At 40.3% G+C, this 15417-nt stretch overlaps 1 protein-coding gene across 1 annotated transcript in view; it reads right to left on the reverse strand.

Annotated features, from left to right (window-relative positions):
* The window catches only part of SORCS3 (sortilin related VPS10 domain containing receptor 3), a 900280-nt gene that overhangs the window by 47695 nt on the left and 837168 nt on the right, over window positions 1-15417 (reverse strand). The window contains exons 21-23 of the mRNA XM_060242676.1: window positions 14858-14981; window positions 12345-12457; window positions 2306-2437 (exon numbers count right to left, since the gene is read on the reverse strand). Of these exons, the coding sequence (XP_060098659.1) occupies window positions 2306-2437; window positions 12345-12457; window positions 14858-14981 (369 nt within the window). The remainder of the gene's footprint in view (window positions 1-2305; window positions 2438-12344; window positions 12458-14857; window positions 14982-15417) is intronic.

A 15417-nucleotide genomic window follows, 5' to 3' on the forward strand; every position in this document is an offset into this window, starting at 1 on the left:
CCTGTATCCTCTAGACCTGGCCAGAGAGTTAATATTGTTTATCATCCTCTCAGAGGCCAGTTCTAATCCACTCTTCTCTAGATCAGGCATTGCTGAAAGAGAGCTACTCAGACAAGAGCTCTTTTCCTTCACAGGCTGCCTTTTACTTGAAATACTAATTTAATTTCAAATTTTATTTATTTATTTAGTAAATTTATACTCCACTCTACCCCATGGATGGGTTCATGGTGGATTACAACATAGTCAAACACTTAAGATAATAAAATCAATAGAAACCTCCTGGTTCAGAGCAGGAGACAGAAGAGTGAGCAGTGAAGTGGCCAAGTTTGCGGATGACACAAAATTGTTCAGGGTGCTGAGAACCAGAGAGTATTGTGAGGAACTCCAAAGGGATCTGTTGAGGCTAGGTGAGTGGGCATCAACGTGGCAGATGCGGTTCAATGTGGCCAAGTGCAAAGTAATGCACATTGGGGCCAAGAATCCCAGCTACAAATACAAGTTGATGGGGTGTGAACTGGCAGAGACTGACCATGAGAAAGATCTTGGGGTCGTGGTAGATAATTCACTGAAAATGTCAAGACAGTGTGCGTTTGCAATAAAAAAGGCCAACGCCATGCTGGGAATTATTAGGAAGGGAATTGAAAACAAATCAGCCAGTATCATAATGCCCCTGTATAAATCAATGGTGCCGTCTCATTTGGAGTACTGTGTGCAGTTCTGGTCGCCGCACCTCAAAAAGGATATTATAGCATTGGAGAAAGTCCAGAAAAGGGCAACTAGAATGATTAAAGGGCTGGAACACTTTCCCTATGAAGAAAGGTTGAAATGCTTAGGGCTCTTTAGCTTGGAGAAACGTCGACTGCGAGGTGACATGATAGAGGTTTACAAGATAATGCATGGGATGGAGAAAGTAGAGAAAGAAATACTTTTCTCCCTTTCTCACAATACAAGAACTCGTGGGCATTCCATGAAATTGCTGAGCAGAAAGGTTAAAACGGATAAAAGGAAGTACTTCTTCACCCAAAGGGTGATTAACATGTGGAATTCACTGCCACAGGAGGTGGTGGCGGCCACAAGCATAGCCACCTTCAAGAGGAGGTTAGATAAAAATATGGAGCAGAGGTCCATCAGTGGCTATTAGCCACAGTGTGTGTGTGTGTGTGTATATATATATATATATATATATATATATATATATATATATATATTTGGCCGCTGTGTGACACAGAATGTTTGACTGGATGGGCCATTGGCCTGATCTAACATGGCTTCTCTTATGTTCTTATCATTTTAGTACAATTTCCAGCTGGCCAATAGTCAATTATGTCATATTTTAAATGGGCCATTGAATGTAAAATTCTTCAGCAAGGGAGGCCAATTTAGTTTAGTTTGGATGCCCACTGCCTCGCCCAAAGGCCTGGCAGAACAGCTCCATCTTGCAGGTCCTGCAAAAAGGTAGATCTGGCAGGGCTCTAACCTCCAACAGGAGCATGTTCCACCAGGCCAGGGCAGAAAAAGCCTTGGCTCTAGTCAAGGCCAGATGAACATCCTTAGGGCCAGGGACAACCAGGAGATGTTAATTTTCTGAGCGTAAAGCCTTTCGGGGCACATAGAGGGAGACATGGTCCCTCAAATAAGTCAGTCCCAAGCCATGCAGGGCCTCGAAGGACAATACCAGAACCTTGAAACAAATCTGGTAATCAATAGGTAGCCAGTGCAAATGGCATAATGCCAGCTGTTGTTAATTTAGCACTTCTAGGTTTGGATTAAAGAAGACTCTAGCTGAATACCATCAGTAGTTACAGGAAGTATCTAACTGCTTGTTTTCTTGTAGGAAGAAAAACACCCTTCTTTAAAGAATATAGGAATTAGCTTAAAACTTTTGATTTAGTTTAAAATGAGACACACCAGTTTTTAAGCCATAGCTGTACTTAAACCCTAGCTGCAGTTTGTTTTGTCATTTGTCTTTTTTCCCCTTTTTTCTATTACAAAAGCCTGTCTTATCTGTGAACTCACTGTCCCTACCCTCTGGTATTAGTACTTTATAGGTGTAATAAAGTTTAAAAGTGATATTAGAACATAAGACAGCCCTGTACCCTCAGTTTTAATCCTTGTCCTTTGTTTGGCCCTCTGTTTAACCCTTCCCATGCTGCAGTATAACTAGCCAAGAACCTCTGAGCCTGTTTAGAATTAAAACTAACTACACACAGAAAACTTTTCATTTGTTAACATTGTGTGAAAAAGGGGGAAAGATTTTGTGTAGTACAATATCCACATGAGAAGTATTTGCCTTGCCTTGCCTTACCTGTTCCAAGTCACCTTCACTACCTTTCCTTCTCTCTGACATGTTTTGATGGGGCAGGATGAACAGCTCAGCAGCAGTGGGCAAACCAGGGAATACTGCCACCAGAACTTGTTCTTCAGGGATACCAGTCACCTAAAAAAAAGAATGAGATGAAGGATTACTAGTAATAGTAATAGGATGGAAAACTGAGAAAGGTCCTTCTTGATCATGGAACCAAAACTTTGGAACTCCCTCCCCAAGTAGATTCATCTGTCTCCCTCTGCCGTTGCCTTCCACCAGTGGATAAGGATTTTATTGTTTCATTTGGCATACCCCTAGTAAACTCTTATTGACCCTTCTCCCTGATTGTGTTTATTTGTATGTATATGTTTTTATTATATTGTTAAACATTTATATATAGATTTTAAATATTGACAATGTTTTAAATGCTTTAATTCATTGATATTCCCTGTGTGTTGGATGGAAAGGCAGCATTTAAATGTTATAAATAAATACTCAGATTCTTTGTTTATCGTGTACAAGTTCTAGTGTGTAAAAGAGTGGAAAGCTCCATTAAGCCTTGTCTCCATCTTTATATACAAATATCACTGTCTAAGGGGTCCAAAATTTATGGTGTATTTTTCAGAAACCAAGTGCCCATCTTGTCCACTTTAATCATAAAGCTTATTTCAAGTATTCTTAAACCGGAATGTTTTCTCAGGTATATGAAAGTCTATAGTTCAAGATAATCTGTTTAAGTTCTTACACTGGAAAAGTACTTGATAACACTTCAATGCAATTACCAAACCAGCTACTTAATAGAAATGTTAAAAGAAAATCATTTGACCTGATATGATTTAAATGATTTCAAATTTCTCATCTCTGCTGTTCAGCCTAAAAAATCTCTGCTCAGGTTTTACTTCTCCCTTACGCAACTCAGACTGATTATTATTTTTGCATATTTGTTTTTCCTCACATAGAATTTTTCCACAATATATATATACATTTTAATGTTATTTATGAGATAATAAATCAGCAGTATGCATTATGCTGTAAGTACAAGTAACACATGCTGTATAAACTGCATGCAAAAGGCATATATCATATGAAAATAATAAAAATGGATCGACAAAACCAAGTGGAAACCACACACCCAAAACCAAAATATATACACACACTTAACTTGCCATCCCAGGTCTATTCCCAGCAGGCAGGCTGGGAAAGGAATTCATTGGCCAGCAGGCAAATCACTCAATGCCTGGATCTATGCCTTATGCCATACTAATGGTCCTGTTGCTGTAATCAGTATACTGTGGCCTGTTTCACCCCAACATGTTTTTGTGCCCTGCCTGCTCTCCTGCCCTTAGGACTGCATGACCCTTCACTCAAACAACCTGTCTTTCAGGAACCACAGAATGTTGATGATAGCTGGGTATCTCTTGAGGATGTCAAAAAGTATCCTTGAGATACCCACTTTGAGGTACCCAGCCCTGATTCCTAATCCCCTCAATCAATAATGCTGAACTTCATGGGTATAGGTATTATGAAGCTAAAAGTGTCCAGACTGTTGGAGATTAATTAGGTTCAGAGGACACATGCTTCCTCTAAATCCTTATGCAATTAAGGCCTCTTTGATTTGCAAAGGCAACAACTTCACTAGTCATTTTTACTATCCTAGAATGGAGTGATGATAGAATTAATACCCAGGATGCCTAACCCAAAGCACTGAAATCTACCCTGACCCATAAAAACTGACTTCCACACAGCATGTGAAGGAAGTGGTAAAACGTGTTGCCTCCAATATTCCCTCTAAGCTGTGGAGTCCTGTGAGCAAAAATTCTACTGAGCTACTGTGAGCTACTGGCATTAAAGTTGTGAGCTACTAGATAAATTAGTTTGCTCTGGGTCCATTTTTCCTGAGCTAATACAAAATGTGCAAACCAGAGGCTAAGAAACTGTAAGCTAGTTCACACTAACTCAGCTTAGAGCACTGGTTGCCTCCATGCTATATTGCTCAGGATAAGGAGTATTTGAGTAGCTTCCTGGTCATTCTCCCCTGCAACAAATCTTAACAGAAAAATTGCATTGCAGTGCTGAACTTGTAGCCAGTATCTTACATCTTTGCAAGGTTGGAGTATTGTTCCAGTTATTTATCTCACCTACAATTCACAAGCATCCTACGTTTGTGTGTATACGTGTCAAAATGTACAAGGCATCTCAGAAACATTTTTATTTTTTTTTTACTTATAAGAATCAAATACGTACTACTGAAGTTGGTTTTTGCAAAGACCTGGATGGCCCACGCTAGCTTTCTCACCTGATCCTAGAAGCCAAACTGATCTTGGAGATCAGGGTTGCTAGACAAAGGCAGGTAATGGTAAACCATCTTTGTTTATCTCTTGCCTTGGAAAAAACTACTGTGACATCCCTTTTCCCTTACACAGAGTGCCCACCACCCTCTTAAACCTCTCTTAGGTTATGGGTTATACATAGGTTAGAATGTCACAAGCTACCCGCTTATCTCTTATAAAATATATGGATCTCTTATAAAATATATGGCCATGACCATTTCACACCTCAGGTCCTCTCTCTCACTTCCAGAGACATCCACAAAAAGATAGCCCAGCCCCCTTTAATAATAATATATTCCACTGTTAGATGAAATAGCACCTGCCATTTTTATGACATTGTTTTATAAGTTTTTATCTATGATGTATTTTATATTTTTATGTTACAGCTCATTAATACTGGTTTTTATGACCTTTCAATGTGAGCCTCCTGAGCCTGCTTTGGCGGGGAAGGCGGGATAGAAGTTGAATAAATAAATAAATAATTTATAATAAGCCCTCAGTCACACAGAGAATTTGAGGTTGGGGCTCAAACAATGTTCTAATCATTTGCTGCCATCATTTATTCATATACTATTATATATATATATATATATATATATAGAGAGAGAGAGAGAGAGAGAGAGAGAGAGAGAGAGAGAGAGAAATTAAATTGTATGAGTGTATGCTTTTATCCCTTAGACACACAGCCCATACAACTAATCAAAGCAAGAAAATTTCCATTTATGATATGAACAAAGCACCAAGCAAAGTATGGTATAAGCAGGGGTGGAATTCTAGCAGGAGCTCCTTTGCATATTAGGCCACATGCCCCGATGTAGCCAATCTTCCAAGAGCTTACAAGATTCTTTTTTTATATGCTCTTGGAGGACTGGCTACATCAGGGGGTGTGGCCTAATATGCAAATGAGCTCCTGCTAGAATTCCACCCCGGGTATAATTAACAATATTTCACTTCCAATGAGCTTTTGAACTAAGTTTCAGCTCCTAAAACGGAGATTCTTTGGTTACAAATAGATAATTTTAAGCCTGCTCTAAGCAGCTCTTCTGCACAGTTTTGCTGTCAGACCATTCCCCCTAGTGACTAAGTTGCCAACTCCTCTGCTACCAACTCTTAACTGTTGTTCTGAACTGCTGTTTTTCCAATCTCCAATTCTCAACATTCCATCAGCTCTCATTGGTTGCTGTTAGAGAGCGGCAGAACCTAGCCTGTCACACCTACATTAAAAGGTAAAGGTAGTCCCCTGTGCAAGCACCAGTCACTTCCGACTCTGGGCACACCTACATAGTCATCATAATTTGGCTGCAACATGATGGCACTTTCGACCACCAGCACATTGGTTTAGAGATGACTGAGTAGCACCCATGTGATGGAAAGGGATTGACTAAAATAGACTAATTTTGAGGATGCCAACCAGATATCCAAAATTAACCATATTATGTCTCAGATCCATTCTGAATTGGTATGGGTACAACAACCCATTATGTTCTTCATGATATCATCAGTAGCTTAGCACACCCTGAAGGTAGCCTGCAACAATATTTTCCCTCAGCTTCCCATTACCTTTCTTGATGTGAGGAATGCTGAAGAGGGATCTCGGGAACTTCAAGCCTTGGATGTAGCTGAGAGCAAGCAATGGTAGCATCTGCAAATGCCAATAGCTATGATTCCATTTCCAGGATCCTCAAATGACCAGGGCAGCATTCAAAAAATGAAGCCTTGTTGAGCCAGTTCTCTTGCATCTTCTCACTTTGCTTCACTAAGGGGCTTTTCCACATGGGGTTTTGCCATTGGCTCTGGTCCTGCACGTTGGTTTATCCTCTGATTTATGCACACATTTTTGTTCCTTTAGCTTTTGCTTTGGGGGAAGTGCTCTCCCCCCCCCCCCAGTTCTTTTGAGACCACTTTTATTCTAGTCTTTTATTGAAAGTCAATTCTGAATCACCTTTTTCCTTGTGCATAATATTTCTGTCACTTTTCTTTGTCCCATGCGCCCCCATCCTCCTTCAACCTGTTTTTCAATTACTGGACTGTTGTCAATATAAAACCATTCCCTATTCACCCCCTGCCCTAAAGACACTTCAATTTTTATTTTTTTAAAATTAATATCCCTCTATGGATATATTGATATACCATTGTAATGATAGGTTTAGTGGGTTTGCTGAATTACCTGTTTTTTTTAGAAAAAAGTAAAACTTTGTCTCTTCTCTTATGGAGATATGTCTTTTCCCTTATATTTCTGTGACAGAAGGGCTAGGTACTTTTTAAAACCCCAAAAGCTGTAAATTCAGAGGACCTGTTAACCCTCTAATTACAATGGTATATCAATATAACAATATTTTAGTGTCATTTTTTTAAAAAAAACACCCATCATATCAATATACTGATATAAGCACATGCAAAAACTAAAAGGAGGAGGGGTGTTGTGACACTACTGATAATACCACCACTGATGATGAAACCCTTCCTTAAAAATCCTAACTACTTAAATTAAGGCACATGCAGAAGACAATAAACTGACTCCACAACTGCAAAAATGCAGAGGGATGGCAGACGTGTAGACGATCCATGGCCAAAATGGTTCTAAAGCTTGTTAATCAGCTGCCAACAATCAGGGTGAGCCTAGGGTACAGAAAGGCCCTAAGTCAATATAAAAGACCCTCCCCCCCAACACACACACAGGATTTTGTTGGCTGGAAATCACACCTTTTGAATCAAGCTAGATTTTGGAGGGTCTGGGTTCAGTTTGCAATGTGTTGGTGGGGCCACAGATACCTGATATAACTCCCTCTCACCGAACCTATTCTCATATTCCAGCGCACTGCTGTCTTTTCATAAATTTCACTGTACTTTATTCTAAGGGTAAAATGAACCAAAATGCAATTTTCTCTATCTTCCAAAAGAGGTACACTTCCACTTTGCATGAACATGATTGATTTCTAGTTATCAACCCACATGGCTCTCCTATACCATATACAGCTGTTAATAACACTCCATGTGAAAAAGAGGGCTGCAATCAGGTTAGAGCTGAATGTTTGGTCTCAAGGCAGAGCAAATGTATTTTTTGAAACAGGTTTATTTTAACAATGTACATCTTACAGCATTCTTAGAATACTGAAAATCAAGCTCAAGCAAGAACGCATTTGATCAAAGGGTTACCATTAAATAACATCAAACAAGTTTTTGCTCGATGGAGATAAGAAGTGAGCAAAATTGTAAATGTTCACACTGTGTTCCAGGCAAAAAAAAAAATCCAGTATGCCAAGTAAATAGAAACAATATGAATGTACTCCTTCTGCAATAAAGGAGAATGATGAGTGAAAAATAAATTTGAGACAAAGAACCAAAGGATCTGAATTATTCCATGATCCAGTTTCAGACCCCACCTGACAATTGTATTCTACCCTATATTTTAATCTATCTGTCCAGCACCTGTCATGCAACAAATGTCAATATGTCAGATGAATATACAAAGGTACTATGATGGCCCCATCCACTTTCCTCCCTCAGAGGCAAGATTTTCCCCTCAGTTTTTCTTTCCCTGTCTGACTGAGCCTCCCTAGTAACGTGTTTTCTTCTTTGCTGAAAAACTCTGGCTGTCCCACCCTGTCAAAATAACATAGAGAAGAAATGTCAGGTGAAATCAGCCACTGACATTTCTGAGGTAATCTAACCAATCAGACTGCTGCCCTCCATTGAAGATTGGCATTGGGGCAGGATGCCACAGGAGTTGCTGCAGAGGACAACGTGGGTGTACATTGTCCACTGGAAGAGAGGAAGAAGGGTGGCATCTTTCTGTCTCCACAGGGTATGGGGAGAGACAAAGAGGGTGTGCACAAGTGCTTATGCTGCTTATGCTGCCATGGGGTAAGGAAAACAGGTGGCCAATCCCTTGTCCCCCTGCATCCCCTTGGCACAGGGGGAGGGCAAGGACAGGGGGTACTAGCATGATCCGTCACCAGGGTCTGCGTTGCTGCTAGAGGCAAAGAGGTTGCTGCGTTGCTGCTAGAGGCCACCTCTCCCACCTCTCTGTGTGCAGAGGGGAGGAAAGTGAGTGCCACCTTCCCACGGGAGAGCAGTTTGTCTAGGACAACCAAAATCCTCAAGCTGGCCCTGGTCTTTGTCAAAGCCACTTAAATTGGTTTTGTTTCTTAATTCTCATTGAGAACTGTAACAAAGTCCTCAACAACAAATGGTACCTAAACCAAACTGGTTGTTCTTTCAATTTGTTAATTATACTATTTCAGCATAGATTGTGACTTGGTACTATTTTGCATGGTTAATCACTGCCCACCAGCTATATGTAACTCTGATCACTGTACCCCATTTCATTGCTTGATGAAATGTGCATGCTAGGGTTGCCAAGTCCAATTCAAGAAATATCTGGGGACTTTGGGAGTGGAGCCAGGAGACATTGGGGGAGGAGCCAGGAACAAGGGTGTGACAAACATAATTGAACTCCCAGAGAGTTCTGGCCATTTTAAATGTCTTCCTTCCATAAGAAATAATGAAGGATAGGGGCACCTTCTTTTGGGGATCATAGAATTGGACCCCCTGGTCCAATCGTTTTGAAACTTGGGGGTTACTTTGGGGAGAGGCACTAGATACTATACTGAAAATTTGGTGCCTCTACCTCAAAAAACAGCTCCCCCAGAGCCCCTGAAACCTCCAGATCAATTCCCCATTATAACCTATAAGAATCGATCTCCACATAGGGAATAATGAAGTGCTCAGCAGACGTTTCTTTCCCCCCCTCCCCACCACGTTTCTGGTGACTCTGAAGCAAGGGACTGGCCTCTCTACTCACAAGTTGCTGCCAACTTCTTCAAAGTAACACAGACACACCATCCTAAGAGGAAGCCTTTCAATCGGAGACTGAAGCCTCCGGAGGTGGAAAGGCACATGGTCCTCTGGGGGCAGGGCTTCCCCCGGCTGGCCAGCTGACTGGGGGCGGGAAGGAGCCTGGGAAAGTGGAAGAACCCCTGCTGGGACCTGGGGATTGGAAAGCCTAGTGCATGCACACGAATGCTTACATTCTGAATAAAACTTTGTTGGTCTTAAAGGTGCTACTGGACTCCAACTAAGTCCTCAAGCATTGACATTGGTTATATTCATTCTTTGTTACCCTTGGCTCCCCCTGCCCTGTGTTCTTCGTGCAAGCTCCTTGAGGCAGAGACCTGTCTACTTTTTGCCTATAAATTCTGTAAGATGGCATGTTCTATAAAAATAACTTTGCTTGTAATGCCTATTTTCTCTTGAACTGAGTATCTCAGATGTTCATAGTGAATATTTGCTTGAACTTTGAAATATTTTCAGCATATTTGTTCTCCAACACATAGACAGCAGGCAGGCAGTTGCTGCTGGCACATGCTCATAACTTAATGGATTGCAAGTGGTAAAAGAAACTATAGATACATTATGTGAACATCTCAGCATTCACAAATCCCCACTGAAAATTTTGGGTTGTTTGATAGGGATGCCCATTCATATATGCAAGAGTAGCATAAGTCCTATTAATTTCACTGCTGCCTAACATGTTTATCTTTCATTGGTTGTTACCAATAGGAAGTCCACCACAACTTGAATCATCTTTGGATGGAGATTTCCATGAAATCAAGTCTATGAGGATGTCCACTTATAACAATACGTATGAACAAATACCATGTTCATTTTCTGAGCCTGGTCCTCCACGTAGTATGGAAGAGCAATTTCCAACCCATTCAGGATACACATGAGAATTAGTTGTAACAGAAATTCCTTCTTTCAGAAACTTCAAAACTTAAAATCCAGCTGGTATGCAAAGTAACATCAGACTTTCTGTCTGGATAGAAATTTCACAGCTAGGGTTAAGCATTTAATTCAAAATGAAATTATAGCTTTTGTTACACATTTAATTTTATGTGGACATTATTTTTCACATTTTAATACTGTGTAATACGTTTGAAACTTAGGAACAGGATGATTAAAAGGGCAAACAGTTAATTGGACATATGGCATAGGTTAGGCCCATGTGAATTTTCAGCATACAGTAAATGGAAAATGTCATATTATGGTAGGGGAAGAGTTCAGTGAATTCATCCTGTTTTAACTCTTGCAGTGTGGCATTGGGAGCCATGGGTGGGTGGTTACAACAGAGCCGGCTGAAGCTGAATCCAGCTAAGATGGAGGTCCTGCACCTGGGCCGGAGGGTGGTGGTTATGTGCATCCAGCTCCCAGCCTTGAACAGTGTCATAGGTGAAGAGCTTGGGAGTGATCTTGGATGCCTCCCTTTCCATGGAGGCCCAGATCACGATGGTTGCCAGGTCTGCCTTTTGTTATCTTCGGCAGATCAGGCAGCTAGCACCATATCTATCCCCCCAGGATCTGGCTTCAGTGGTCCATGCAATGGTCACTTCCAGACTAGACAACTGTAACTCACTCTACGCTGACTTGCCCTTGAGACTGATCCTGAAATTGCAGCTGCTGCAGAATGCGGTGGCTTGCCTGCTGACTGCATCACCTTTATGAGTGGGCATTCAGCCGGTGCTCTGCAGTCTGCGCTGGCTGCCTATTGAGTACTAGGTCTGCTTCAAGGTTTTAGTTTTAATGTTTAAAGCCTTATGCAGCCTGGGACCAACATACCTGCGGGACTGTCTCCTCCCATATATGCCCGGGAGGTCGTTATGTTCAGCCTCCCAACATCTGTTGGCCATCCCTGGCCCAAGAGATGCCTGCCTTGCCTCAACTAGGGTCAAGGCTTTTTCAGTCCTGGCCCCAACCTGGTGGAATCAGCTCCCTACAAAGATCCAGGCCCTACCTGGCCTATTAGCTTTCCATAGGGCCTATAAAATTGAGCTGTCCCTCCAGGCTTTTAGTTGAGGCTGTGGGCGTCTCTTTCTTGATCTGGCCAGCCTCCCCTGTTAGCATTGTCACCTGTGATATAAAATGGAATAATATCCCATCTTTATGGGATAACATCTTGTCATGATATGAGACAGCCAGGGTGGGCAATATTGTGATAATTTGGAAATTTTCTGAGTGCTGCTGAGTTGTGTGTTCATAAAATGTTTTTATTGTATTTTATTGTTTTATTATATGTTGTGCTCCGTCCTGAGCCCTATGGGGAATGGGTGGAATAGAAATATATTAAAATAAATAAATAAATACATATTTAAACTGAGTTGAGACAGTCTGTCTGGAAATGTATCCATTCACAACCTGTAATGAAGCACCAAGAACGACTGGAAAGTTTGTGGAAAGTTCATGTTGGTTGACTGGCCATGAACTTGGTTCATGAGCCAGTTCATGCCTATCCCTACCCAGGGGTCCTATTATAGTCTGACACTACTAACCATTCAATTGCTCTGTTATCTGAGTTCACTATCTATAGAACAGTAATATAATTTGCTATCTAGGGTACTAGAGAACAAATGAGATAAAGACTGCAAATATCAAGAAGTTAAAAATGTTCCTTGGTAGAGGGTGAAGTAAATTTGACTGGATTTTCTTTAATAATAATTCAGGACTTGACAAATGATCCAAAAATGTTGAGATAATTGCATGATTTTCTGTAAAGACTATCAATGTTCTGTGTTGATTTTAAACAGAACTGTAGCTGCAGCTGCAGCTGTAGCTGCAGCTCATAACAACTTTCTTCTTTGAACTGTCCTGCCACAGCTTATTCAGAATTTAAGAAAATAATTCCCATTATTCCATTGGACATGGGTACTCACCTGTACCAGAGCTCTCTTGATGACTCTGCTGATATCCTCTCTCCATTCAGGGATGTCAGGGTTGTGATAATCCAAATTAGGAGAGAATGATAATAACTGAGACTGGAAATATTCTGTCAGAAGAAAGCCAAAGTCAAAGTCCACCCTAAAATATTCAACTCCTTTAAAAAGGGGGAATTAAGTCACACTAATTTTTATGGCATAGAAGAAAATTGTGTGTGGCCTTAGCCTGGTGAGCTGAAGCAAATATTTCAGAATTTCAAAATACATACAAAATCCAGTACATGGGATCATATCTGTTCAGAGAATTGTATTTGGGGGGAAGGGGGGAATCCTCAGCCATTCTTGTCCCCAAAACCTAACTTCCAAAATTAATTTTCCTGTGATGAAAATATCAATTTGGGGAATATTAGACCTGATATGTCAGGCATCAGCTCTGACATATAAAGTTTCAAATACCTGCCCAATGCAAATGAATTAAGGGAAATGTAACCTAACTTTACTTTTAACTTTCCAAGCCCAGTAGATCATTTTTTAAAGCTAGCTAGTTATGAAAGACGCATTCCACCAAGAATATGAAATGTGAGGTTCAAACCCACAATTTGCAGGAACAAAAGAGGAAAACAATTTAAATCATTGACAACTTTTAATTCTGTACTAGTAGATAGGATACATAGGGCCTGATTTAAGCACCATTGCATTTTTTTTAAAAAACTGCAGTGGGCCTCCAATTGTTTTTTTGCTGATACAGTAAAAATTGAAAGTAAAGTCTGAGACTGAAGAAAAGGGGAGAGAAGGAACTCGTGTAACACATTGTATAAAAAAAGCAAGAAGACAGATGATTAAATTCCTTTTTATAAAGGACTTTTATCCCATCTTACAGTATTTTGTATCAGAAAATTGACTAAAGGAAGGCAGGAAGAAAAGAACAAACAGGAAGCAAGCAAGATGAGCACTCTAGTTTTCATTTATGATGTGAGGTTTGTTGATTGCTTGGCAGTCTGATCTTAGCTCCACCTACCTCACAGGGTGTCTGTTGTGGGGAGAGCAAGGGAAAGAAGATTGTAAGCCACTCTGAGACTCCTTTGAGTAGTGAAGGGAGAGATATAAATCGAATCTCTTCTCTTCTAGGTCTTTTAAATCCATCAACACTATCCAGCAATCAAAGTATGCTTAAAACAAAACAGGAACCTGTGCTTGGAAAATGGTTCATTCTAGCTGGCATGCTCTGTGCTCTATTAAGGAAATCCTTATAGTAAGTAATCTGTTTTCCAAAAGCAGGAATTATCTGTTTGTTAGCCCCATGTGCAACTATGAGTGGTTAATGCATAACAAATCAGATACCAATTGTGCTAATGACAGGCGAATCAGGGTATTGCAATTCATGAGGCACTCAGAAATTACTTCCTAATTAACTTACAGCAGGAATGGAAGGCTAATTTCAATGGTAAGGCTCTTTAGAAATCACAGAACTGTTTTTTTTTCCTCTGGCCAGCAACAAAATATCTTGGCCTTTGGGCAGAGAGCCTCTTTCGACATTAGTAAAGCACCTGTTAGTTTGATGGACAGTGAGTCTTTTCACCCATCCTTGCTGATTGTTTTCCTATGTTAACAAATGTGAGTTCTGTATCTTCTGATTGCCTCACTTATCTCAATGACATTTATGTCATAGCAGAATTTTCAGCACAAGGATGTTGTAGCCTCTCTGGGTGCTATTGTCACAGAGGAGATGGTCAGCCTGGTACCAGAGATGCTGAGTGGTGTGTCTGCCAGATCATTGGAGACCTCAGAACAATTTTGCTAATTTAGATCTATTCATCAATACAAGTAGGCCACAAGCTTTGAAATCACATCTTACTGATACAAGTCAGCCAAGAAGTTCTGAAGTTTGAGTGAGTAGAGATGGACAGAAAACCTTTGACGATTATGCAGATGATAGATGGCTCTTCTCCTTAGAGACTCTCCTTAGACCTAAGCATTCCACTTATATCCTTCTAACTTTTGATAAGTGTGGTTTGGAGAAGGGGATATTATAGGAAGAGAGAAAGGAGAATAAAGGAAAACACTAGGATGTATAACTCATATAGCAAAATTTCCCATTTTTTTTTGAGACTTAGAATTGCTTATTTGTGTCTTCTGATCTTGAAAGTAATTCAGACACTGTAACTGATGATAGCACATTCCTTATCAACAGCTGCCAGCACTTGCACACCACCCATACTATTTTGATATTTTCACATCCAGGAAGGGTTCCCTCAAAAGCACTGCATCCTAATTCACCACCCACTAGAATCATAACTAATACACAGAATGATATTTCAATTGACAGAGCTTCATAGTTTCAAATGAAATCGTACCGTATTTTGATAGCTATCAAAAGTAAACAAATTATAGAACTTGGATTTCAGAACTTGAAATTTCACAGTCTATTCAGGCTCGATAATATTTAAAAAACAATAGTGAATGTTGTAATGAATCAGTGATCCAGTTTGGATCATCCTCTACTCACTTACCATGTACAGCGATATCCTTGGTGTCCTGGATGAGAATGCTACCAGCTGAGACCTGCACTGTGATGGTGTTCATTCCTTCAGTAGTAAAAGTATAAGACATGCTGCTGTCCAAGGTGATGAATGGCTGCAAAAATTAAATGCAGCTAGTGTCATCCCATTACTCTATACACATTCACTTAACTGTTCTACATATTTAAATATATTTCTATAGAGATGTGCATTTACATACACATGGAAATTAAAGAAATAACTGAACTTCAGAGAACTATTTGCTACATTCTGTGTCATGCTTGCTTTTTCTTAGAGGATTAATAGGTAGTGGGTGGCTAGCCCATGAGACAAATAAACATTGGACTAGGTACTCAAGGTTTCAGGATATCGTTACACAGATGCTGGGCACTTCACTAAGATTCTTTCACTCTTTCTTTCACCCACCCAAACTAAGTGACTGCCATGGTCCAGGTCAACCTGAGATTTTCATATGACATAGCTTGTGCTCCGCTGAAAAACTAGGTAAAATGCAACACTAAGGCAGCAGTAAAAAAATGAATGTGCTATTG

Source organism: Heteronotia binoei, chromosome 6 (assembly GCF_032191835.1).
Source record: "Heteronotia binoei isolate CCM8104 ecotype False Entrance Well chromosome 6, APGP_CSIRO_Hbin_v1, whole genome shotgun sequence".
In the NCBI taxonomy this organism is placed as follows: Eukaryota; Metazoa; Chordata; class Lepidosauria; order Squamata; family Gekkonidae; genus Heteronotia; species Heteronotia binoei.